This window comes from Acipenser ruthenus, chromosome 41 (genome assembly GCF_902713425.1).
Source record: "Acipenser ruthenus chromosome 41, fAciRut3.2 maternal haplotype, whole genome shotgun sequence".
NCBI classification, from domain to species: domain Eukaryota; kingdom Metazoa; phylum Chordata; class Actinopteri; order Acipenseriformes; family Acipenseridae; genus Acipenser; species Acipenser ruthenus.
The window spans coordinates 5,723,819-5,750,459 of record NC_081229.1 but is presented as its reverse complement, the minus strand read 5'-3'; the positions used below and the strand labels follow the sequence as shown (position 1 = coordinate 5,750,459).

Genomic DNA, 26,641 nt, shown 5'->3' with positions numbered 1-26,641 from the left:
ACCATGAGGTCGCATCGGTCACCCTCAAGGGTTCGACGGAAAAACATAAATGGCTTCCTTTGGACCGAGTGCATCATCTCAGGAAGGGGCCTACCTGCAGCTCTGGTATAGAGAGCGCAGCAATACCTACCAAATGGGCAGGCATATCCCATACGTAATGTCTTGGTGGCCATCTTCTCTTTCAGGGAACCAGGGTTAAGTAACCTAGGTTTTAGACAAACAACTTTAGCAAGTGGTGAAGGAAAAGCTTTTTATAAATCTTTATTTTTCACAGCAGCACTATAGTTAATGAAGCCACGTTCCAAACACATATACATCGTAAATAAGCTCTGTATTGCAAAGGCTGGAAGTATGTATTTGAAAAATAATGACATCATTAATATTTATGAACATAACAAACACTGCAGTCACATATGCCAACATTGTTCAATGAATGTAAACATTTCTAAATATGCATTAACAAATGGTGGTATGGAATAAAGAGCAGTTTTTTCTTCATCAGCACCACAGCAAGGCAATCGCTAGGGCTATCGTTTTCTTAAAGGGAATGTCAGTAGCTCCTGATTTACAAGCAGCTTTCACCTCCCACTTTTTCTTCACTGGTCAGTGCTAACGAAATTCCGCCAGCGCTGCTCAAACTCCCTTCAAAATCACAGCATGAAGGGAGCAGTGCAATCCAGTAAGCACTTTTACGTTTGCGTTTCATCAAAATCAAGCTGAGTTATATTACTGTTTTAGGATTTACTAACCGCTGTGTTTCTTTTTTAAAGAAATGTTTTGGCAATACGCCCCACATTTTTCTCTTACCCAAGAACTCCTCTCTGATGTGTCCAGGGTTTGTGATACCCAACAAGGAGCGCATCTGCCTCACAGCATCCTCGGGTTTACCTCCCATATTCTTCTTTCCTGAGGGGTGGGAAATCATACAGTATTTCAACAATAATAAGGTTACCAGCCAAGCAGGCAAACATTTCAGCTAATGCCTTCTTCAGTGTTATTGATGGAAACATGTGATTGATTATCGAATACATAGATATATAAATAGCAATACCGTCAGTGATGAGCAGAACAACGTTCCTGACTTCTTCAAACTCATTTTTCATTCTAGCTTTCAGAAACGACATATCCTTATATACAGTGTCCAGGGCTTCTTTGATATTGGTTCCAGACTGCTCCTGGTGCACTGAAACAATAAGCACACATCCCAACATGGACAGGTGACACTTCTGTAGTGTTAGGGTGTCTTGATTTAAATAGGATTACTAAGTGTTATGTTACAACACTGCCATCTAGGGGAATGGGGATGTTACTTCAGCGTGGGGAATGTGAATGATACTTAATAAAGCCGGGTTGTTCAGTTTATACTCCCACTCCCATCCTCTTTAGTAATTACACAACTTCAACCTCCTAAACTCTGAGTCACAGTAAAATGAAAAGCTATTTTGTCAAAGGCACTGAAAGGGTGATCAAAACAAGACTCACCAGAAAAATCAAAGTCACTCAGCTGGCTGTATGCTTTGGATATGTCAATTGTTTCGTCCACAATATCCACAATCTTCTCAGCATTTGTTGCAAAAGTCACAATGCCCCATTTTGGCTCAACTTCATAAGAACTAATCTGGGAGGAAAGAACAGAAAAAACAGAACAAGATAAAGGCATACTGTTAACGGGTTGCAATATGCAAATATGTTCCTTTTTTTTACTGTCCCCTACAGGAGAGACTGCCTTTACAAGCAGGGGGAGGGTGTGTACAGAGATCCCAGTTAGACAGGAGCTGAGCGACCCAGGGCAGCTTTTAAACTGCTTTACACTGCCCCCTACAGGAGAGAATGTGCCTTTACAATCAGAGGGAGGGGTTTACATGGAGCCCAGTTGGACAGAAGTTTTACCTTGTCCATAAAGTCCAGAGCGCATTTCTTTGACTTTTCAAAATCCTCTTCTCCGACACTTTCAGAAGCATCTAAGATGATGTAGATGTGAAGTTTCCCTCCTTTCTTGAGGACTATCTTTCTTCCAAGTTGTTCTACAAAGAGCAGGCAGCAAAACAAAAAAGTGTGTCAGTAACATTCATACCAGAAGAAATGTAATTCAATGAGAAATGCTTCAAATGAAAGTCAGTTGAAAAAGACTTTCAGTCATACCATGTGTCACTGAATTCATTAAGTTTCCTTTAGTGTTTCATACTGTACATAGTGTACAAAGTGTTTGTCTAAACTTTGTCAACTCTGCTTAGGATTTAAAAAACAATGTTTATTTTATTTATTTATATAGCACCTTTCACACAAAGTGTCTCAAAGTGCTTTACAATACAATAAAAAACAACAACAACATCAGAATTTAACACAATTTTTACAGCAAAATTGGTAATATTAATAAAAAGTAAGCAACAACTCAGTTAAAAACAGAAATACAGTGAACAAATTAAAAATAATAATAGATTGATACATAAAATCAGGATTCAAAAGCTAATCTAAAAAAATGAGTTTTTAACCTCGACTTAAACATGCAGTGACTCTGCTTCTCTGATGTCGGATGGCAATCTATTCCTCAGTCTTAGTACTTTATTATAGCTGAAAGCTCTTTCATCCTTTCTCTTGGTCTTGGTCTTTGGAACAAGCAGAAGAGTGTAGTCGGCTGACCTTAGAGCACGGACAGGTGCAGGTGGGCACAGGAGCTCTTTAGATAGTCAGGAGCCAGACCATGGAGAACGCCTTGTAAGTCAGCAGCAAGACCTTCAAATCAATTCTAAAACGTACTGGAAGCCAGTGAAGTGCAGCCAACACTGGAGTTATGTGCTCTCTTTCCTTTGTTCTACTTAGCACCCTGGCAGCTGCATTTTGAACAAGCTGCAAATGGCATGTTGTCCATGTCCTCCTTTGTAAAAACCTTAGTAATCATTTAATATATTTGCTATTTTTTTTCTTCGTCTATGACTTTGCCATTACCTTTGTTGAAGCTGACACCCTGGGATCCTTCAAGAAGCTGCTTGATGAGATTCTGGGATGAATAAGCTACTAACAACCAAATGAGCAAGATGGGCTGAATGGCCTCCTCTCGTTTGTAAACTTTCTTATTTTCTTATGTTCTTATTTGTGTCTCTTAGACATTTACCTCTTCTTTGAATGTTTTCTTGCTGTTATAATATTGGAAAAACATTCTGGAATTGGTTTTAACCCCCTTAGCAATATTGATTTCTATCTCTCTCTTGGCCTTTCTAACTTCCTTTTTGACTTGTGTTTGCAGTTCCAAGTACTCTTTCTGTGTACTTTGTTTTTGGTCCCTTTTAAATGCTCTGTAAAGTGCCTTTTTTCACTGATTTTTTTTTTAAAAATTGACTATTAAACCATTTTGGCCATTTTGTTTTAGATTTAGATTTGTCTACTTTTGGGATGTACTTGTTTTGTGCCTCTAGTACTACATTTTGAAAAAAACGGTCATCCTTTTTCTGTGGATGTGTGGCAATGTGCCCCGTGGTGTATAGATTGGTACACGGGATATAAATGGGTCTGTGTTTCACGTGTGATTTAAAAGTGTAGATTTGTATTTAGGCACGAAGAGGGCACAAATCACTTCACATGCTGGTTAAATGTAATATGTGAGCACGGGGTTGCACGTAATGAATTCACGTGCTGGGATTCAAGTGAATAATTAATTAGTAATTGAATCCCAGCACAACAGTATATATAGAGACACATAGCTCTCACTCGGGGGTTGGGTGTTCGGTGAGTGGAGAACGGGATTGGAGACGGAGGTAATTGTGAATTTTAAAAGTAAATAGTTAAAGTATCTGCTCACCGTGTTTGTTTGTCTGTCTAGTCCGTTTTGTTCGTCTATTTATTTTGGCTACAAGTGCCGTGTCCTGTTTTGTGCTGTGTTTTGTTGTTTCAAACCTTTTATTTTCTGTTCTGTTTATTAAATGCTGAGTGAAAGCATTCGCTCAGCTTCACCAAACCACACCTCTCTGTCTGTTTATTTCCTGCTTCTGGTCTGACGCCACCCACTCCGGCCATCTTTGTGACAGGATGTTTTCTCTATTTTACTCCAATCTACTTCTGTTAGTCTCTGTTTCATACCTTCATAGTTTGCTTTTGTAAAATTGTAAACCTTAGCTTTGGTCATTTCTTTTGGGGTTTTAAAAATCACTTCAAATGAGACCATGTTGTCTCTGACCTCTGTTTTAGTTATTCTGTCTTCATTATTTGAAAAGACTAAATCAAGGCATGCCTCCCCTCATTTCCACCATTTCAATTTCGTCCGCTCCTCACCAGGTTTTCCCATTTTATACGGGGGAAGTTGAAATCCCCCATTAGTATGGCTTCTCCTTTGCTATACACATTTCTAATGTCATTGTATAACAGATTATTTTGCTCGGCATCTGAATTTGGCGGTCTATAATATGTTCCTATTATTATGCCCTTTGAATTTATGTCCATTATTTCTTTGTCCAGATTTAACACCTGGGCTTCAATACTATTTCTGATGTATAGCGCTACCCCTCCGCCTCTTCTGTCCTGCCTGGCTTTCCTATACAGTGTGTACCCACTAATATTATATTCATCTCCATCACTCTCAGAAAACCAAGTTTCTGTAACACCTATCACATCGTAGTTACTTAGTGCAGTAGCTTCAAGTTCTAACATTTTGTTTCTGAGACTATAGGGGCAGAGCTGTGAATATTAACAACCCTGTGAGAGGCTCTGCTTTCCTGGGTGAGGGGCAGAGCTGTGAATATTAACACCCCTTTGAGAGGCTCTGCTTTCCTGGGTGAGGGGCAGCATGTGAATATTAACACCCCTGTGAGAGGCTCTGCTTTCCTGGGTGAGGGGCAGCGCTGTGAATATTAACACCCCTGTGAGAGGCTCTGCTTTCCTGGGTGAGGGGCAGAGCTGTGAATATTAACACCCCTGTGAGAGGCTCTGCTTTCCTGGGTGAGGGGCAGAGCTGTGAATATTAACACCCCTGTGAGAGTCTCTGCTTTCCTGGGTGAGGGGCAGCGCTGTGAATATTAACACCCCTGTGAGAGGCTCTGCTTTCCTGGGTGAGGGGCAGCGCTGTGAATATTAACACCCCTGTGAGCGGCTCTGCTTTCCTGGGTGAGGGGCAGCGCTGTGAATATTAACACCCCTGTGAGAGTCTCTGCTTTCCTGGGTGAGGGGCAGCGCTGTGAATATTAACACCCCTGTGAGAGTCTCTGCTTTCCTGGGTGAGGGGCAGCGCTGTGAATATTAACACCCCTGTGAGAGCTCTGCTTTCCTGGGTGAGGGGCAGCGCTGTGAATATTAACACCCCTGTGAGAGGCTCTGCTTTCCTGGGTGAGGGGCAGCGCTGTGAATATTAACACCCCTGTGAGAGGCTCTGCTTTCCTGGGTGAGGGGCAGCGCTGTGAATATTAACACCCCTGTAAGAGTCTCTGCTTTCCTGGGTGAGGGGCAGCACTGTGAATATTAACACCCCTGTGAGAGGCTCTGCTTTCCTGGGTGAGGGGCAGCGCTGTGAATATTAACACCCCTGTTAGAGGCTCTGCTTTCCTGGGTGAGGGGCAGAGCTGTGAATATTAACACCCCTGTGAGAGGCTCTGCTTTCCTGGGTGAGGGGCAGCGCTGTGAATATTAACACCCCTGTGAGAGGCTCTGCTTTCCTGGGTGAGGGGCAGTGCTGTGAATATTAACACCCCTGTGAGAGTCTCTGCTCTCCTGGGTGAGGGGCAGCGCTGTGAATATTAACACCCCTGTTAGAGGCTCTGCTTTCCTGGGTGAGGGGCAGAGCTGTGAATATTAACACCCCTGTGAGAGGCTCTGCTTTCCTGGGTGAGGGGCAGCGCTGTGAATATTAACACCCCTGTGAGAGGCTCTGCTTTCCTGGGTGAGGGGCAGAGCTGTGAATATTAACACCCCTGTGAGAGGCTCTGCTTTCCTGGGTGAGAGGCAGCTGTGAATATTAACACCCCTGTGAGAGGCTCTGCTTTCCTGGGTGAGGTGCAGAGCTGTGAATATTAACACCCCTGTGAGAGGCTCTGCTTTCCTGGGTGAGGGGCAGCGCTGTGAATATTAACACCCCTGTGAGAGGCTCTGCTTTCCTGGGTGAGGGGCAGCGCTGTGAATATTAACACCCCTGTGAGAGGCTCTGCTTTCCTGGGTGAGGGGCAGCGCTGTGAATATTAACACCCCTGTGAGAGGCTCTGCTTTCCTGGGTGAGGGGCAGCGCTGTGAATATTAACACCCCTGTGAGAGGCTCTGCTTTCCTGGGTGAGGGACAGCGTTGTGAATATTAACACCCCTGTGAGAGGCTCTGCTTTCCTGGGTGAGGGGCAGCGCTGTGAATATTAACACCCCTGTGAGAGGCTCTGCTTTCCTGGGTGAGGGGCAGCGCTGTGAATATTAACACCCCTGTGAGAGGCTCTGCTTTCCTGGGTGAGGGGCAGCGCTGTGAATATTAACACCCCTGTGAGAGGCTCTGCTTTCCTGGGTGAGGGGCAGCGTTGTGAATATTAACACCCCTGTGAGAGGCTCTGCTTTCCTGGGTGACGAGCACCTCTTACCTTCACTAGGAGGTGTGTCTGAATCTGCTACATGGAGCAGCGCATTGAGGGAGGTTGAGAAGCCTTGAGAGGCCTCCTCTGGTGTGTCATAGGTGTTCTTGTCTGCAAACACAAGAAACAAACAGACACCACAAAATGTTACACACGGGTTTGTATTATTAAAATGGGTAAGGTGACCATATGGCTCCGTGTTCAGCAGGACGGTTTGGGATAGTTCGGGCTTTTCAACTCACAACCCAATGCATTGTGGTAAGCATAGTCCTGCTTCTCTTAAAGGTAAGAATGGTACCTGAGATAGGTAAAACGTACCAGAATGCATTGGGTTGCGAGTTGAAAAGTCTGAACTGTCCCAAACTGTCCCGCTGAACATAGAGCCATATGGACATCTTAAAAATAGGGGTATGTGCCAGTCTTGGCTACTTCTGCCAATTAAAAGTGTTTTAAAATCACGAGAAGGAACTATAACAGTCTATGACAATTGTTTTGTCTAGACGTCTTTCTGTACATGAAGTGAGGCAGGGAAGCATATTAGCGTTGCACAGCAGGTGAGGTATTTGTGCACGGAAGCCTGTGCAGCGCTGATATACTTCCTGACTATGAGCCTTTGCAGTATTTTCCCCCTACATTTGCCTTTTAAAGACAGTCTCTGTTTAAATGTTTTCTAATTGGATATTGCTAATATCCCGTCCAGAACGAACTGCACTAGTGCTCCACCTCCGCTCTGGCGTGTTTATGGGCCTTGCACATCTGTCTAAACGACCCAATAACAGAATGTAAACAGGGACACATTTTGCAGGAAACCCTCACAATTATTAACGTGACCCGATGATAAATAGCTACAGTCGCGCTGCCACATGCAAGACTGTAAACACTTTGTTACAATGCCATTCCTGTATATTTGCCACTGTGAAACACGATGAAATATGTAACAAAGCAATACCTTATTTGGAAACACTTTATAATAAAATGCTGCTTATTAATGTTTTATAAGTGTTTTATAAATATATATAATAGATTCTTACACCTTTTCTTGGTGGTTGCTTTCCTGGATGGAGGAATATTGTCTTTTGTGTGTAATACTTTGATGGAACTGGTGGCAACTTATTGGTTATGTTACGCTTGTCTTCCAATGCTGAGGCCAAACATCGCAGCACCTGGTCATGGCATCACGTAAACCGGCCTTGGCTAAGACCCACCTTACATCCTGTCAAAATGTGCCTTAATGTTACAAGTGATGAACACAAAGGACATGAGGGATCCTTACCTACCCAGAGGTTTAAGTTCTGTGGTGATGGGAGAACATCATATGTTGACCTGATGAGGAAACTGATCCTGCTCTGTTCCATTGTCCATAGGTCTTGCCAGCCGATCTTGCGTTGTTCCACACTCTCCCATCTCATCCATTCTCCCTGCATGGCCTGGGAAGTGGTCTTTATGCACCTCATCCTCTCCTCCTGCTTTTGCACTTCGTTGACTACCAGCTTCCTCGGTTGAGCTGGGGCTGCCTTGTGCCATGTAGGAGGAGCTGAACTGAGACCAAGACCCCTTCTTCCATGCTGAACTTGCCCCATGATATCAACAATTCGAAGGGCAGCCTTTGCATCTTTCACGGCTTTCTGTGCCGCCCTCTTTCTTCCAGTTGTCAACACAGGTGCTGCCTCCCTTACTCTGTGCACTTAAACTCCTCCGTTAGAGCGGAGACTGGTAGCTGTAGTATTCCTTTACCATAAAGTTTCTGAGGCAGCGTGGAAGTCCCAACCGTTTCCTGACGTATGAACTGATTAAAGCTTCCAGCTTCTCAACTGTTGTCAAAGAAACCTCATACATAGTCAGTGGCCACAGCATCCTTGGCAGTAGACCAAACGACAGCACCAGAGTTTCAGTTTGGCCAGTAAAGCGCTGCTATGCTCTTCAACCCTTTCACTGCTTGTTGTCTAATTTCTCCCACATGAACTGTGTCCTTTAGAACCCCGTCGTACCAATTCCCAAGCGCTCTACTCCCACTACCCATTTTGATGCCCTAATAATTACTTCCATTGCCATGGTAAAAGCCAGTGGAGAAATGGTGCATCCTGCCATTATTCCAACTTCTAGGCATTGCCATGTAGTGCTGAATTCTGAAGTTGAAAAACTAAATTGCAAATCTCCAAAGTAGGCTTTCACTAAATTTGTTATTGTCATCGGTACACTGAAAAAATCAAATGCTGCCCAAAGAAGTTCATGTGGCACTGAACCATATGCATTAGTCAAATCCAGGAATGTCACATGGAGCTCCTTCCTCTCCTTTTTAGCTGATTGAATTTGTTGCCAGATCATGCTGAAACCTGGAATGCCCGCTTTGTGTACTGAAGTGTCAATGAAGCAGTTCTTTAATAGGTAAGTTGACAATCTCTGAGCAATAATGCTGAAGAAAATCTTGCCTTCCACATTTAATAGGGAAATAGGGCGAAACTGACTGATGCTTGTAGAATCTTTTTCTTTAGGTATAAAGACTCCACCTGCTCGGCGTCATGCTCGTGGTACAACCTGTTTTTCCCATGTCACTTTCACCAATTTCCACAGGATTCGTAGAACTCCAGAAGCACTCTTGAACACTCTGTATGGAACTCCATTAGTCCCTAGAGATGATGACGCCTTTGCTTTTTCACAACTTGCTCTACTTCTTTCCACTTAGGAGCACATATAGGAGCAATATAACCGTGAAACTCCATCTTCACCAGACATCTGAATTTGGCTCCGAGCCAAGCAGGACCGGGGGCAGGGGTAGGATTTTCGTCATTATGTTGCGTCAGTCAGTACACTCCAGAAAGACAAACAACAAACAACATGACAGGCAGCGAGTGTGATGAGAGGAAAGTACAGCCTGGGATGCTGAGGAAGTGCAGGCTCTAGCTGGTGAAATAAAGCCTTGAACAGAAACAAGTGTCTTTTAAGTTTTCTGCCTTCTCTGAAAAGTTACAATATATACATTGCATAATGTGGTGCCATTGCAGATCCCATCACCACACCTTGAATTTGTAAATAATATGTGCTTTCAAATCTACTTAAAACTAAAGATATTTTAGGAACTGCAAATAAGTTGCAAGAAATGTGTTGCATTTTCTAATCCGATTTTGCAAAGAAACCGAGTCGCAGAATTGCGAGAGAGGCAGGATTTCCCAATCGAGCTGTGTGACGGGGTGCCCACCCCTTGTGTATATTATATACGATGTGTTTGTATTATTATTATTGTATTTGTATGCGGGGGGACAAAGCCGTCCATCCTAATCATTATTATTGTGTTATGTGCGGGCGGTCGAGCACCGTCTGTCTTTTATTATTTACTATTTGAGCCTTATAATGTATAGTCAGCCTGTCTTATTATGTATAGTCAGCCTGTCTTATAATGTATAGTCAGCCTGTCTTATAATGTATAGTCAGCCTGTCTTATAATGTATAGTCAGCCTGTCTTATAATGTACAGTCAGCCTGTCTTATAATGTATAGTCAGCCTGTCTTATAATGTATAGTCAGTGTGGATGGGGCTAATACCCCATCCCTAAAAACTCTCGTGGGAATGTGTCTGGAGCCTTAATAAGGTCATTTATTAATAGGTAATTAAGGCTCCAGCCATAAATATAAAAGGACCCACTCTCGACTCATTAGGGGAAGAGTGTCCGAGGTGAGACAAGAGATAAGAGACATGAGTCTGAATTGAGAGAAAACAACTGCTATATATCCAAAATACACATGTTTTTCGTTATTGTTTATTTGTTTGGCCGCCGTGCCCTTTTGTTTTGAAAAAGTGTTTTTTTTGTTTAAGCTGTTTGTTTATTATTTTAATAAAACACTGAGCACAGCCGTAGCGCTTCAGTTTCAGCCCGGACCTTTTTGTCGTGTTGCACTTCTTCCCGGTCTGTGATGTCACCACACCTGCACACTACAACCACTCTGACACAAGCTGTATTTATTTTTTTTATCTTAAAATAAGCTTTATTGTTTGGTACGGTGTGCTGTGTGAGAAACAGACATTATTATTGTATGTATATGAATGAACTGTGCATTTATTTGAAACAAATCAAATAAAGAAAATCCGCCATTAAACATGTAATTGTATTTTAATGTGTGGCGCTTGCCATTCAAACGATAGCCTATGGATATACACTAATATGGCAAACCGCATTGCATCAGAAGGGGAAAGTTTTAAACATATTATTCACTGAGACAAATAACCAGAGCTTTCTAGGTGCACCGTTGCTTCTGTATTCTTTTGTGAGCTGGAAAGGAAACGTGTGCTAACATAAGAGGATTCCTTTTCTCAACTTAAAGTTAAATATCATTAACTTTGACAAAATAACATTCCTGGTGGCTACAGTAATTTTGCCATAACCTCTGGATCCACAACTCAAATACAGCAGCTCTTAATACTGCATAATCTACCTACGACTTGAGACACTTGTTGCGTGTGACGTCAGCTGCATGGCTCGGCTATGCAGTGAAAAACCAACCTGGTTTCTCCTGAGCCATGCGGGGGTTGTTCGGCTCTGCCCCGGCATGGCTCAGTTGTACAGTGGAAAAGAGGTATAAGACAGATGTCATTTGCAGATCTGTGCTCTTTATAAACCCGCTGCTTTGCACTCACAGTAGCAGGCTGGCTCGGTGCCAGTCCACTCATGGTTCTCCTGGCACTCCCGCTTTGCAGACCCGAACATGAAGAGGCCTCTGTCGCACCGGTAGGTCACCTTGTCATCGATCCCGAACCTGTCCCCTGTCCTGCGGGAGCCGGGTGGGGTGCCTGGGTTAGGACAGTGTTCTGCTGTGCAGGGAGGGAGGGATCAAGAGGGCAACGTCACACACAAGGTTAAAGGGGAGCCAATTAATGATGAGTATGAAGCACAGACCGGACACTCTCCCCTCCCTCCTTCCTCCCCTCTCCCCCTCAATCACAACCATTGTCACACTCTCTCCTCCCCTCCCTCTCCCTCTTTCCCCTTTCCCCTCTTCCCTCTCTCTCTACCCTCTCTCTCGCTCCTCTCACTCACAGCCGTTGTCACAGATGGGGTTCTCTCCATTCCATTTCCCGTTGGGCTGGCAGGTTCGAGTGGGGGACCCCCGTAGCTGGTACCCCTCAAAGCAGCTGTAGGAGGTGATGTTTCCCACAAGGTACTCCCTCAGCATGGGCTCCATCGACCCGTGCTCCAGTCTGGAAGGGTCTGGGCAGCTGATCCCTGAGAGTCAGAGAGAGACACAGAAAGAATCACTCACACACGGCCCATGCAGTCCAGGGTAGGGCTTCACTCAGTACAGTTAAATCATTCTTTTCAGGGAGGTAGTTTGATTATCCAGACTCCCACCCACCATCCCACACATTATAAATATTAAAATCAAACTCAAATTAAATTCAATGAGATAGACCTTTGCCATGGAGTTTGCAGAGTTTGTTGTGTGTTTCTGTGGTAAATTCAGAGAGACTCAAGGGAAATTCAATGACAAACATTTCAATGTCTTCAATCAGAAGGGCTTCCCATAAAGCATCTGTCATCGAGTTTGCTGGGTTGTAGTGTTACTGAAAGAAGCGTATTAAACTCAATGGCAAATCACATCTACAGCAAGAAAGGAAATTTTAGTTGGGTGAGTTTGCTGAGTTTGTGGTGCTGCTCCTGTGACGGTTCGCCCGGGACTCACACTTGCAGACCACCTTGCTGACTGTGCCCCCCGTCGGTGTCTTCAGGGGGCTCCAGCGCCCATAGCGATTGCACTTCTGGCTCTGCACGGGGTAGGGGTACATGCCCTGGGGGCAGCTGTACTTCACCACGCTGCTGCGGCTCACGCCAGTCGGCCAGTAGCTGCCCCCGTTAATCTTGATGGAGTCCATAGCGCAGTCAACAGTCCTACGACGAGGGCCTGAGGGAAACACAGGCACACAGTTAGAGACACAGCGATAACCAGAGAGACACAGACACACATGGGACAGAGAGAGAGACACAGACAGAGACAGACAAACAGAGATAATTCTAGATAGAGACACCCACAAAACCAAATACTTCCTCATATTGATATGTATCGGTGAAAGTGATGGCTTTGCAGGGGTGACGTGAGACCAGAAACAGAAACCAAAACAATGAATGGCGGGTGAAAGGAGGCGCAGTGGCGCTCAATGCTTTTTAAATAATAGAAAATAAAAGATTTAAACAAACACAAAACTAGACAAACAAAAAGGAGCGTTGGCCAAACAAATAAACAATAAACTGACAACAAACAAGTATTGTGCTGGTTTTGGATTAGCAACAATTAATCAATTAATAAACTCGGGAGATCTGCGTGAGGTTTTTATGAATGGGGATTTTAACCCCATCCATGTGACTATATATTATGAGACCAGCTTTTCACCGGTCTCACGCAACAAATAATAATATCGGACGGCTTTAGTCTGTCTGCACACAAACATATATATATATATATATATATATATATATATATATAAAAATCATAATACAAATACAATAATAAACAAAGGGGCGGGACACTCCGCCACAGTATCAAAATACGATCACAGGTTACATTTGTAGATATGTCGGAAAAATAATATTTGTGACAATAAAGATTCGTGGCAACTAGGTTTGTTTCACATTTATCCCACATGAATTATGAAAAGTCTTTTCACATTATAGCAAAAATATAAAAGTTTGTTTGTATTTTGGAATCATCTGTCTCTATCAGCGTTCTGTCAAGCATATTTTTTTGGTTGTTGTCCGAGTAACAATCACAACTTCCTGTTGCTGTTGTCTGTGCCTGTTTGACGCTGACAATGGGGGCGTTGCCCACGAGTGTATGTGGCAAATGTGAGCTGTATTAGGGACTGCTATGTTCACAGCAGAGCAAAAAACAGACCAAAGCTATCACAGAGCTCCTTCTGGAGCAGGACGGCTGGACCTGGGCTGGACCTGAGCCGGCTGCTTACACAATAAAAAAGACCTCTCAGTCAGCTTAACAGTGGCTAGTGTAAATGGGGTACAAGTCCTCCTATTCACCTGAAGGTGTGTGCCTGCCCGTGATCCCAGAGGAAAGGTAAAATACCTGACTCCTAATGCTTGTTGCTACATGTGTATAATGATAATGTTAAGAATAATGTGTCTAACTGCTGAATATTGGAACCAATAAAGAGAACTATGTTCAACTTTTAACCATCAATTGGACATGAATCATTATAAACCAGTGCTGTTCAAAATCAATCGCTGACTAGACACAGGTGCAGTCTAGATATAACATGGCTATGAGTACCAGAGAATAGGACATTACAGTAATCAATTCTGGAAGATACAAAAGCATGCACCAATTTCTCAGTGTCTGAGTGGGAAAGAATACTTCTCAATTTGGTGATATTTCTTTGATGATAAAAATACATTTCAGTAATATTCCAGATGTGTGTCTCAAAAGAAAGATTTGGGTTGAAGATCACACCCACATTCCTCATTTCACCTGCAAGTTCTATCTCTACCTCCATCTCCACTTCCACCTCCATCTCTATCTCCACCTCCATCTTCATCTCCACCTCTATCTTCACCTTCACCTCCATCTCCATCTCCACCTCCATCTCCATCTCCATCTCCATCTCCATCTCCATCTCCATCTCCACCTCCATCTCCACCTCTATGTCCACCTCTTCCTCCATCTCCATCTCCACCTCCACCTTTATGTCCACCTCCATCTCTATCTCCATCTCCACCTCCATCTCCATCTCCATCTCCATCTCCATCTCCACCTCCACCTCTATGTCCACCTCCACCTCCATCTCCACCTCCACCTCCACCTCTATCTCTACATACACATAAGAACATAAGAAAGTTTACAAACGAGAGGAGGTGATCAGGCCCATCTTGCTCTTTTGGTTGTTAGTAGCTTATTGATCCCAGAATCTCATCAAGCAGCTTCTTCAAGGATCACAGGGTGTCATCTTCAACAACATTACTGGGGAGTTGGTTCCAGACCCTCACTCTTGTTTCTTTTTTCAGGTAGAAAAAGTACCCTGGGTCGACACTGTCAATACCTTTCAGAATTTTGAATGCTTGAATCAGATCACTGTGTAGTCTTCTTTGTTCAAGACTGAATAGATTCAATTATTTTAGCCTGTCTGCATACGCCCTTTAAACCCGGGATAATCTGGGTCCCTCTTCTTTCCCCTCTTTCTAGAGCAGCAATATCCTTTTTGTAACGAGGTGAGCAGAACTGAACACAATATTCTAGGTGAGGTCTTACTAATTGTGACGGGGATGTAATAGGGACCCACTGTAATCCGCCCTCCCGATCTCTTGTGGCGTTGCATAGGGCAGCCCGAAGTCGGGGCGAGCGACCTGAAAATGATCATACTGGGAGTTCTGGTGTGGTTGGTCGTTTCGCCCTGACGCGGAACCGCGTGGTCACCAAGCTCGCTTTCTGCAGTCAGCTGTGCTGTGTCCGCCGGTTGGCTGAGGTGGGGGCATTAGCTGATTGCAGAGGCGGGGTTGGGCAGTATTTAGGCTGCGCTGTTTCTGCATTCGGGCTCTCTGTCCTGGGTTAGCAACAGGAGTGCGCTGTGCTGTTGTGTGTGTGTTGCTACTTTCCTCTGCTCCTATTCCAGATCCCTGAACAGGCGGCTGCCTGTGTCCCAACTACTTTCTCCTTCTCTTCTCGAGTGTGTGCTTCGGAGGTACACGGAAGTCTCGTTTCCACTCAGGGCAGTGAGTGCTGGAGTATGCCGCAGCTAGTGTTGGAAGGAGCAAACTGCAGACACAGCGCCACCACCACTAACGTGGCCCTTTAACCCTTTGCGGTCCATTGTCGGACCTGATCTGACATTGCAATTATTCCTATCCGGTCCATTGTCGGACCCTGTCCGACATCATCAAAAAAACGCAAAAAACGGGTTTCTAGTCGTTTTTTCTCCGGAAAAAGCAGAGAAAACCATTCAATGGCCGAGTGGGAGCGACAGGAGCCGAGACAAGCCGATAATTTTTTTTTTTTTTTTAGATGTTATAGTAATAAAATAATGACTTGGATTGCATTATTGAGGAGTTTGGTGATAAAACGAGTGATCGATATGTACGACTATTATTATTATTATTATTATTTATTTCTTAGCATATGTGAAAGCGATAGCAAACGAAAGGGTGGGGCGGGCTGGAGATGCCTAGTGAGTGCTTTGTTGATATGCCGGGCCTTTTAAACCCATTTGACTGTGGAAAAAAATACTTTTAAACAGCGCATCTAAAATTAACTGCGCATGTGAAAATAAATTGGACCTGACGCGCCTGACGCGCATTTAATAAATAGACTGCAAAGGGTTAAAGAACGACAGCTACTATCTTTTTGGTGTTCTATATTATTATTGTGTGGGACTTGTTTGTTTACTCTTTTTATTCTTAACCCGGTTCTACCATAGTTGGTACTACCAGGGGTTTTGTGTTTATTTTTGTAATACCTGCTACCCTGCCTGGGTGCTGACTGTGGCTTTGGCCCTGTTGTTTTTTTTTGTTTATTTTTAATCAATAAACCACTACTCAGTCGCCAGGTTTGCCCACAAGCTTCCTGTGTGTGTGACGTCATTGCTGGTCCTCCATAAGACTACACATACTACCCTCTAACACGTGGTTTTAGAAGTGGGATGTCTTTGGACCAGCACACCCTGAAGGCCCTCCTACAGGACCAGGAGCGACACCGGGACGGAGGAGCGAGATGCACAGCGGGATGTCGAGAGGATGGCCCACATGTTGGAGATCTCAGAGAAGGTGGCGGCGATGTGCCAAGCGGTGCAGTCCCTGGTACTAGCACAGACTCAGGCGCCCACGGCAGCAGCACCAGCGGGGCAGCCGCTGCCTAAGATTCGGCTTCAAAAGATGACGTCTGAGGACGACCCAGAAGCGTTCCTCACGACGTTTGAACGGGTCGCCGAAGCGTCGTCTTGGCCGGTTGAGTGTTGGGCGGCGCAGCTTGCCACATGCCTGTCGGGAGAAGCACAGGCAGCCTACCGGGCCCTGAGCAATGAAGCTGCCAGGGACTATCAGCAAGTGAAGGTGGTTATACTACAACGGCTGAATATCACCCCTGAGTCTCACTGCTGTCAATTCCGACAATATGTCCGGCTGAAGGGAGCCCGCCCGCGCATCATCGCTCAACAGCTCTGGGACCACCTCACTCAATGGCTGTGACCCGGGGAACGTACCAAACAACAGTTGATGGAGTCGGTGGCTGTCGACCAGTTCTTGTCGGTGTTGGAACCAGGAACCCGGGACTGGGTGGCCAGGAACACCCCAAACACCATGGAGCGAGCAGTGGAACTGGCGGAGGCGTATGAAGATGCAGCCCTTCGACAGGACCCCAGCCCGGCTCCAGTGAAACTGAAGGCCCCGACTCCAGCCCCCCGACCCCCACCGAAGCCGGTGGCTTCCATCGACCCATCGGGCGCCTCGCCTCCAAAGTGGAGAATGAGGTTAGCCCCCAGCTGGGCTAGATCATCTCCCTGGAACTCACCAAGTGGTGGGGTAGGGAACAAGCAGCCGGCGTCAGTAACGCCACCCCCTCTCATCTGCTTCCGGTGCCACTGGGCATATTGCCAGGATGTGTCCCGCCGCCATGGAATGTGATGTGGCCTCTCGCTATCCAGCTGCACTGGAGGGTGAGTACCGGGGAAAGGGACGGAAGGGGCCTTGCATTGTGTCTGTGGTTATTGGGAAAGTGAGCACCCACGCTTTAGTGGACTCGGGGTGCAACCACACCATAATTCGTGAAGCTCTCATGGAGGGGGTGGCTGGGTGGCCGCAGGGAACTGTGGCAATTTCGTGTATCCACGGAGACACCAAGCTATACCCAACCACTAAAGTTAGATTGACCATAGATGGTCAGACGTGCCATGTAGTTGTGGCCGTCGAGAAGTGGGTTCCGTACCCTATAATTTTGGGTCGAGACTGGCCTTATTACTCAGAGCTTAAGGTTAGAACGACCCGGCCACCGACTGGAGAAGGGGTGGCCTCAGTGGGAGATTCAATTGGCCGGATCTTTCCGCTGAAAGCCGATATGTTTACCGCTAAGTTCCGGCCCCGTAAAACTAAACAAGAGCGAAGGGCCGAGAAACTGGAGTGGGCAGTATCAAGGCAAGGCTGAGGGCTTGTGGGAGAGTCTCCTCAGCTTACCAAACGGAAACTGAAGGGGGTGGGTGTTCAGTATGACCAGCGGGAACTGGCTACTGAGGAGCCCAGGGCGGAAGCTACCGAACCTCCGCTCGACATGCCGCGAGTATGGGACCGGGATGTGGACCTAGAGTAGGAGCAAGCTAACGACCCCACTCTGGTGCACATCCGGGGGCTGGTCCGGTCTGTCGAGGGGAAGGAAGTTGACGGTTGCGGGCCGCTCACATTTCCTCACTTCGTCATGGCTGGGCACCTACTGTATAGGGTATCCCAAGCCCCGGGCACAGGACAGACCGTAACACAATTATTGGTTCCGGGGTCTTTTCGCCGAGAGGTCATGCGACTAGCACATGACATTCCATTTTCAGGCCAACTGGGCTGGGAAAAAACCCTGGAACGGATATTGGCCCGGTTTTATTGGATGGGACTGCACGATGATGTGAGGAGATATGTGGCGGAGTGTCCCGAGTGCCAGAGGGTGGCACCGGCTCGAGTTTGCCCGGCTCCGCTGGTCCCAGTGCACCTTGTGGGAACCCCCTTTGAACGAATAGTGGTAGACATAGTGGGGCCGGTGCAACCCGCCGACTCTGGATACACGCACATTCTAGTAGTGGTGGATTATGCTACGCGATATCCAGAGGCGGTGCCGCTCCGGTCCACTAGTGCTGTCGCTATAGCGAAATAACTAGTACAGATTATGTCAAGAGTAGGGATCCCCAAAGAGATTCTGACGGACCAGGGAACCAACTTTATGTCAGACACCTTGAAAAAGGTATCAAATTCTAAAAATTCGCCCCATCAGGACGTCTGTGTACCATCCTCAGACTGATGGACTGGTGGAGTGCTTTAATCAAACTTTAATGCAGATGTTGAGGCGATTTGTAGATCAGGAACAGAAGCATTGGATGCGGCTCCTTCCTTTCCTTATGTTCGCTGTGAGAGAGTTGCCACAGAGCTTCCCGTTCGAGCTGCTGTACGGGAGACAACCCCGAGGCATCCTCGATCTAGTGCGTGAGGGTTGGGAGGAGCAGACAACTTCTTCAAAAAATGTAGTTAAATATGTGCTACTGCTCCGAGACCCCCTGGAATTGGTCGGTCGATTGGCTCAAGAGAACCTACGTAACGCTCAGCAATTGCAACAGCAACAGTACAATAAAAAAGCTAGAATTCGGACCTTTTGCTTCTTAGGTAGCTTAGGTACTGTTGCTTCTTCCGTCCTCGGAATCGAAACTGTTTGCCAAGTGGCAAGGCCCATATGAGGTGGTGCGGGCAGTGGGAAAAGTTAATTATGAGATTAGGCAGCCCGGCCACCGTAGACCCCTCCAAATTTACCATATAAATTTCTTAAAGCCGTGGATAGAGAGAGGCCTTGTTTATTACCCACGATAGCCCCGGCGAGGATTTTGGTCCTGAAGTGGGGCCACTGGGTCAGACAGTTTCGATTATGATGGGGGAACAGTTGCTTCCCCGGCAGAAGGTAGAGCTGAGGTCATTGATTGAGGAATTCAATTGAGGGCAGCAGTGTGGAGTAGTGGTTAGGGCTCTGGACTCTTGACCAGAGGGTTGTGGGTTCAATTCCCGGTAAGGGACACTGCTGCTGTACCCTTGAGCAAGGTACTTTACCTAGATTGCTCCAGTAAAAAACCCAACTGTATATATGGGTAATTGTATGTAAAAATAATGTGATATCTTGTAACAATTGTAAGTCGCCCTGGATAAGGGCGTCGGCCAAGAAATAAATAATAATAATGATGTGGTATGGAACAGGAATTCGATGACGTTTTTCTGAGGTGCCCGGTAGGACTGATGTCATCGAACATGCTATTATCACTCCTCCAGGTGTCACTGTTCGGCAGCGGCCATACCGGATCCCGGAAAGTCAACAGGGGGTCATGCAACGGGAGGTGGACAGTATGCTTGAGCTTGGAGTTGTGCAGCCTTCCCAGAGCGAGTGGTGCAGTCCAGTGGTAACGGTACCTAAGAAGGACGGCACCACCCGTTTCTGTGTAGATTTTCGGAAGGTCAACGCAAAGGGATATTGGCAAATCCCGTTAACATCCAGCTGTAGGGAGAAAACCGCATTTGCGACCCTGGGGGGCTTGTTTCATTTCCAGACCATGCCTTTTGGATTTCATGGAGCCCCGGCGACTTTCCACAGAATGAAGGACAAGGTGTTGGCCCCACATCGTTAGTATGTGGCAGGGTGTATTGATGACGTGGTAGTGTTTAGCTCCACCTGGAGGGAGCATTTAGTTAGACTCTCATCTGTCCTTCAGTCTCTGAGAGAAGCAGGGCTAACAGCTAATCTGGGGAAATGCGCGTTTGGCAAAACCGAGACCCAATATCTTGGCTTCATTATGGGTAATGGTAGAGTGAAGACGGTAGCCTCCAAGGTCCAGGAGTTGGTGGACACGTCGGTTCCTCGGACCAAGGCCCAGGTGAGATCGCTTTTAGGACTGGCAGGCTATTACCGCTGTTTCATCCCCGAGTATTCCACCATTGTTAGTCCTTTGATCAACCTCACCAAGAAGGGTGCCCCAAATTCTGTGCAGTGGACAGGGCAGTGTCAGGGAGCGTTTGATAGGATTAAGGAGATTCTGTCCCAGGCCCCTGTGTTGATAGCTCCAGATTTCAGCCGGGAATTCATCATCCAGACTGACGCTTCGGATGTGGGTCTGGGGGCTGTTTTGTCCCAGGAGATAGACGGAGTGGAGCATCCTGTGCTATACCTTAGTAAAAAAATGGCTCCACGTGAGCGTAACTACTCCGTCATAGAGAAGGAGTGCTTGGCCATTAAATGGGCCATGAATTCGCTTCGCTATTATCTCCTGGGACGACCGTTTACCCTTGTCACAGATCACGCTCCTCTTAAGTGGCTAAGCACGATGAGGGACACGAACGCCCGGATTACTCGGTGGAGTCTGGCGCTGCAACCCTTTAACTATACAGTTAAATATCGTGCGGGTAAGGAACATCAAAATGCTGACTTTTTCTCGAGGGAAGGGGGCCAATTGGGGAAGTAAGAAGAGGCCGAGTGGGCCTACGGCTCCACTCTGAGGGGGGGGGGGATATGTGACGGGGGCGTAATAGGGTCCCACTGTAATCCCGATCTCTTGTGGCGTTGCATAGGGCAGCCCGAAGTCGGGGCGAGCGACTTGAAAATGATCATACTGGGAGTTCTGGTGTGGTTAGTCGTTTCGCCCTGACGCGGTCATTGCTGGTCCTCCCAAAAACTACACCTACTACCCTCTAACACTAATGCATTGTAAAGTTTTAACATTACTTCCCTTGATTTAAATTCAACACTTTTCACACCCCCACCACCTCCACCTCCACCTCCATCCCATCTCTAGCTCCAGCTCCAGCTCTAGCTCTAGCTCCAGTTGTAGCTCTATCCCTATCACCAGCATCAATTCTAATCATTATAACCCTTTGCGGTTCTTTGTCGGACCTGGTCCAAGATTGCAGAAAACCTTGTTTTAAAGGCCATGTGTCGGCTCTGAGTGGAGAAAGCTGACAGAGGGTGTTCCTCAGTCGTGTCTAATCAGAAACAAGGCAGAACCAGCCAAGTATCTCTTCAAAAGCCGGAGAAAAATGATTTGAGCAAAGAAGCACAGAGACAGGACTTGGAGAGAGCATCATGGCAGAGAGCAGACTGCGGAGAAAGACATGGCAGCCTGAAGACCTTGCAGAGATGATGGAAAGTAGTTTAGATGGAGATTTAGAAGAATCCAGTGAAGAAGAAATTCATTTTTCTCAAAGTGACGAGTCAGAGGAGGAAAATGAAGAAAGCGATCATGATGAGCCAGATGTGGAGGGGGGTGGAGACATGCAAGCACCTGTAAGCGCAGATAGTTTTGTGATAGACAGGTGTCTGCTTTGAAAAGTATCACACTCTGGATACTTACAGATAAATCTGTGAATAGCATGTACATAGTTATATTTGTTCTATAATTGTTGTTGGTTCAAATGTGTGCACTATCTTTTGTCATTTGCATTTTGCAGTTTTCAAATAAATAGTTATAAAATACATAATAGTTGTTGGTTATTTTCTTCTCTTGCTTTCTTTGTTAGGGATGTCTCAGTTTGAACCTGAGTGATTGCTCTAAAGTCACTCTAACTCAGCAGAGCCAGAGGTGACTTAATAGATGTATTTAAAATTGTTCAAGGGGTTTAACAAAGTAACTGCTGAGAACAGAACCAGGGGCCACAGGTGGAAGCTGAAGAAGGGCATATTCAGAACCGAGGGGAGAAGGAGCTTTTTCACAGAAAGGGTGATGAACCATTGGAACAGGCTGCCGGACAGAGTTGTTGAAGCAGAGACTATCAGATCCTTCAAGAATAGACTGGATGATGTGGCTCCCGAGTGGCGCATCCAGTAAAGGCGCTCCACGTGGAGTGCAGGATGCGCTCTATAGTCTGGACGTCATGAGTTCGAGTCCAGGCTATTCCTTTGCCGACCGAGGACGGGAGCTTCCAGGGGGCGGCGCTCACCGCCCGGGAGGAGGGAGGGTTAGGTTGGCCAGGGTGTCCTCGGCTCACTGCACACCAGCGACACCTGTAGTCTGGCCGGGGGCCTGCGGCTTGCCTGTAAGCTGCACGAGAGATGCGTTGTCCTCCGACGCTGTAGCTCTTGGGTGGCTGCATGGTGAGTCCACAGTTTGATAAAAAAAAGCGGTCGGCTGACGGCACACGCTTCGGAGGACAGCGTGTGTTCGTCTTCGCACTCCTGAGTCACCGCAGGGGTGGTAGCGGTGAGCTGAGCCTAAAAATAATTGGCCATTTCCAAATTGTGGAGAAAATAATAAAAAATAATTGGCAACAACTAAATTAAAAAAAAAGAAAAAAAAATAGACTGGATGCTGTCATGAACAATACTGTATAACCCTCTCTGTGACCATAATAAGAACTTTAGCTAGCCGTCTGGAGGAATGGTGGTCTGTTTAGCCATGGATTCTCAGAGGTTTAATTTCCTATAACCTAGTTAGGGTTTTTTTGCTTTCCCTCTCCTGCGTGTTAATGGACCACCCTTGCATCAAAGCGAGGGAGCATAGGTGGGCTGAATGGCCTTTTCTCGTTCTAGAATTTTGTATGTTCGTATATTCAATTGTCAGCTCTGGCCACATTCCCATGTGATTTTGCAGGAGGAATTTAACCCCCTCTGCCACCCAAATGGCCTCACTTGTATTGCAAAGCTATCTCCCACAGCAGGGTTGACACTCACATTGAACTAGATGGTATGGATTTGTTTTCCTTTTCATGTCGCTTACCTCACCTCCCTCAAGTCAAGTATGTATAAATCCTCCGTTTATACACAATTTTAGCAGATCATCGAAAAGCAGTAACCAAGAAAGTAAAGAACACACAATGACCAAAAACACTCTTACGCACTGCTTTTCATCTTACCATTTCAACAACAAACGCACAAAAAGGTCAACATGCACATGCATACACTGTGAGATCACCTGCCTGATGACGGTGTCTTATTACTCATTCTTTATTTATGAATCAAAATGCAATTCACCACGTGGCAAGTGTATAACGTATTGGACAACAGTGTAAACCACATTGTAACTGACATTTATGATCACTAGACTAGACTGTATCAGAATTAGATTTTAACTGCAGTTTCAGATCAGTAGACTAGACTACTGGAATTACATTGTAACTGCAGTTTAAGATCACTAGACTATACTGTACTCGAATTACATTGTAACTGCAGTTTAAGATCACTAGACTCTTCTAGAATTACACAGTAACTGCAATTTGAGATCACTAGACTAGACTACTAGAATTACATTGTAAGTGCAGTTTAAGATCACTAGACGAGACTGTATTAGATATACATTGCAACTGCAGTTTAAGATCACTAGACTAGACTGTATTGGATTTACAGTTAACCCCTACAGGTAGCAGCACATGTAACAGAACTTCACTGAAAGGGTACATTCTGTATCAATGAAATGATTATTTATTTATGCCATCAAAAATAAAATGTTACCATAGTCTGAATGCATAAAACAATATGTATTGTATGGTATATATATAGATAGATAGATAGATAGATAGATAGATAGATAGATAGATAGATAGATAGATAGATAGATATAGATATGGAAAAGAGATCAATGAAACACACTTACTTGCATCTGCGCATAGAAGCAGAGTTAAAACTGTGAATATCCACGGTACAGCCAGCATTGTGAACTGTGGGACTGCAGAACTGATGAAATCTACAAATAATCAGGCAACATATATCCCACTCCTTATCATTTATTAACCCAAACTCAAACAAACTTTTTTATTATCACAGAGGAACATTACACAGAAAGATAAACAAATAACTCAGTTTGACCTTTTTATTGATTTCCTCCAGTCATTGTATTGCCTCTCCTAATGTGTGGGAGGTCTCAATATCTATATGTTGTTTATATATATATATAGAGAGAGAGAGCTTTATGGGTGCCCAAGAGTCCCCCCAGGTAAAGGCACAACTGCGTGGTGTGCAGGGGGAGTCATACAGTAAGTGACCTACAAAAAATAACTGTGGTTTCTTTTACATCAACAAAAATACAAATACCTAAAAATGTACACCCCCACACTGTAGATTCACACTCCCTGCGCAGCAAGTATTAGGACTCCACATCTTGCTAAACAGGGAGTGAATGTACAGTTTGGTGTGTCTCTATACATGACAGTATCTATGTGTCTGTGCATGTGACTCTTTGCGTGACAGTGTCCGTGTGTCTCTCTGTGTGTGTGTGTGAGAGTGTATGTGTGTCCCTGTCTTTGTGTGACAGTGTCCGTGTGTCTCTGTGTGTGTGTCTCTGTCTTTGCGTGACAGTGTCCGTGTGTCTGTGTGTGTGTGTGTGTGTCTCTGTCTTTGTGTGATAGTGTCCTTGTGTCTGTGTGTGTGTGTGTGTGACAGTGTCTGTGTATCTCTGTCTTTGCGTGACAGTGTCTGTGTGTGTCTGTGTGTGTGTGTGTGTGTGTGTGTGTGACAGTGTCTGTGTATCTCTGTCTTTGCGTGACAGTGTCTGTGTGTGTGTGTGACAGTGTCTGTGTATCTCTGTCTTTGCGTGACAGTGTCTGTGTGTGTGTGTGTGTGTGTGTGTGTGTGACAGTGTCTGTGTATCTCTGTCTTTGCGTGACAGTGTGTGTGTGTGTGTGTGTGACAGTGTCTGTGTATCTCTGTCTTTGCGTGACAGTGTCTGTGTGTGTGTGTGTCTGTGTGTGTGTGTGTGTGTGTGTGTGTGTGTGACAGTGTCTGTGTATCTCTGTCTTTGCGTGACAGTGTGTGTGTGTGTGTGTGTGTGACAGTGTCTGTGTATCTCTGTCTTTGCGTGACAGTGTCTGTGTGTGTGTGTGTCTGTGTGTGTGTGTGTGTGTGTGTGTGTGTGTGTGACAGTGTCTGTGTATCTCTGTCTTTGCGTGACAGTGTCTGTGTGTTGGAATCTCCCTATTAAATGTCTGGAGCCGTGCTGTTGGTTTGTTTTTGCTTGTGCAAACAATTTCCAGGAAATGGCTTTGTGGACCTGCCGAACAGAACAATCTTTCTTACCACTATTATTTACAAGGAGCAGCAAACTAATGTGTTTTTTTTTTCCTGAAAGCTGAATTAATTTCTGTAGTTTGAAAACTACCACTAGGATATTTGAATGGAATGTGATTGGAATGGAATGAGGAAAGGTGTTCAGAGCCCAGCACTTAGGATTCTGCAGACAAGCCCAAAGCAGCTGAAAGCCAGGGAAAGGCAGATTTAGAAAAAAATATATAATAACTCAATATTGAAGGAGCAATGGAACCTAGAATTTTGTGGGCAAAAAATGTATCCCCTTTTAACTCGTATTTTTTGTATCAGCTATAACAGGAATTTCCAGAATTACCAGAAATGAGTCTTGTTTAAATAACCTCTGCCTGACCGGCATATCGATTGAAAAACTTTCAGAGGACAAACTTCTGTAACCACAGTCTGCAATAACCCAGTTTGACACAAACAATATATAACTCCTCCTTCTTGGTGTCTGGGTTAGTTTACTACAGTCTTCCCCTTGTAAAAGCACAGCAAAGTGTAATAAAGCATAGTGGAAGCACGCTAAAGCACAGATAAGCATTAGAAAGCAGTGAGTTATGTTAAAACATATTAAAAACATGACAAACTGTGCTAAATGCAGAGTATAACCATGGGAAAAGCATGTTCAAACTGAAGTGTGTCCAGCATACAATTACCCATTTATACAGTTGAGTTTTTAACTATACCAATCTAGGTAAAGCAGCAATGTGTCCCCCATCTGGGGTTGAACTCATGACCTAACACAGAGCCCTAACCACTACTCCACACATGCTTATGACAAGGGCTTCTCAAACATATGGCTGTAAGTGAAAGATCTCATTGTATAACATATTTTCTGGATATTTTCAAACAGGAAATGGAAAATGTCCAGAATCGAGCAGAACCTTCAGGTTTTCAGCGAAAGCTGGTCAGGCATTGATGTAAGCTTAAAAAAAATACTGCATTTCAATAACAGCGCAGTGGCGCAGCGGGCGAAGGCTGTGTGCACTTCAAGCACTTCATGTTGCAAGTTCAAACAATGTTTTATTTATTTTTTGGTGCGATATGTGCTGTTTTAAATATATTGTTTAATATAAATGGTGTGGGTATCAAACTGCTTGCATTCCCTGGTTTATTTTGATGTTGACCAACATGTGGAATCACATGATTTGTAGATGTCCAGTTATTTAGCTTTTCTGTTTGAAAAGTCACTACACACCATTAAAACATAAGAAATGGAAGAGGAAGAGGAAGAAGAAGGAGAATAACAATTTTAACTTAGCTTTATGACTTATATCTCATTGTGTATAAGAGGTATTTACATTTTTTTTTTTAACATTTGATGTAAGAATGTTTCAAACTTTTGGTACTGGTACAAAGTACCAGTAATTCTAAGTGATTTAGTTTTGC

At 45.1% G+C, this 26,641-nt stretch overlaps 1 protein-coding gene across 1 annotated transcript in view; it reads right to left on the bottom strand.

Moving 5' to 3' along the window:
- LOC117434001 (complement factor B-like) overlaps positions 1-23,903 on the bottom strand; it is a 50,814-nt gene extending 26,911 nt beyond the window's left edge. The window contains exons 1-9 of the mRNA XM_059010721.1: positions 23,823-23,903; positions 12,203-12,421; positions 11,560-11,745; positions 11,160-11,333; positions 6,540-6,641; positions 1,891-2,024; positions 1,483-1,618; positions 1,052-1,183; positions 808-906 (exon numbers count right to left, since the gene is read on the bottom strand). Of these exons, the coding sequence (XP_058866704.1) occupies positions 808-906; positions 1,052-1,183; positions 1,483-1,618; positions 1,891-2,024; positions 6,540-6,641; positions 11,160-11,333; positions 11,560-11,745; positions 12,203-12,421; positions 23,823-23,880 (1,240 nt within the window). The 5' untranslated portion in view covers positions 23,881-23,903. The remainder of the gene's footprint in view (positions 1-807; positions 907-1,051; positions 1,184-1,482; positions 1,619-1,890; positions 2,025-6,539; positions 6,642-11,159; positions 11,334-11,559; positions 11,746-12,202; positions 12,422-23,822) is intronic.
- Between the last annotated feature and the right edge of the window lie 2,738 nt (positions 23,904-26,641).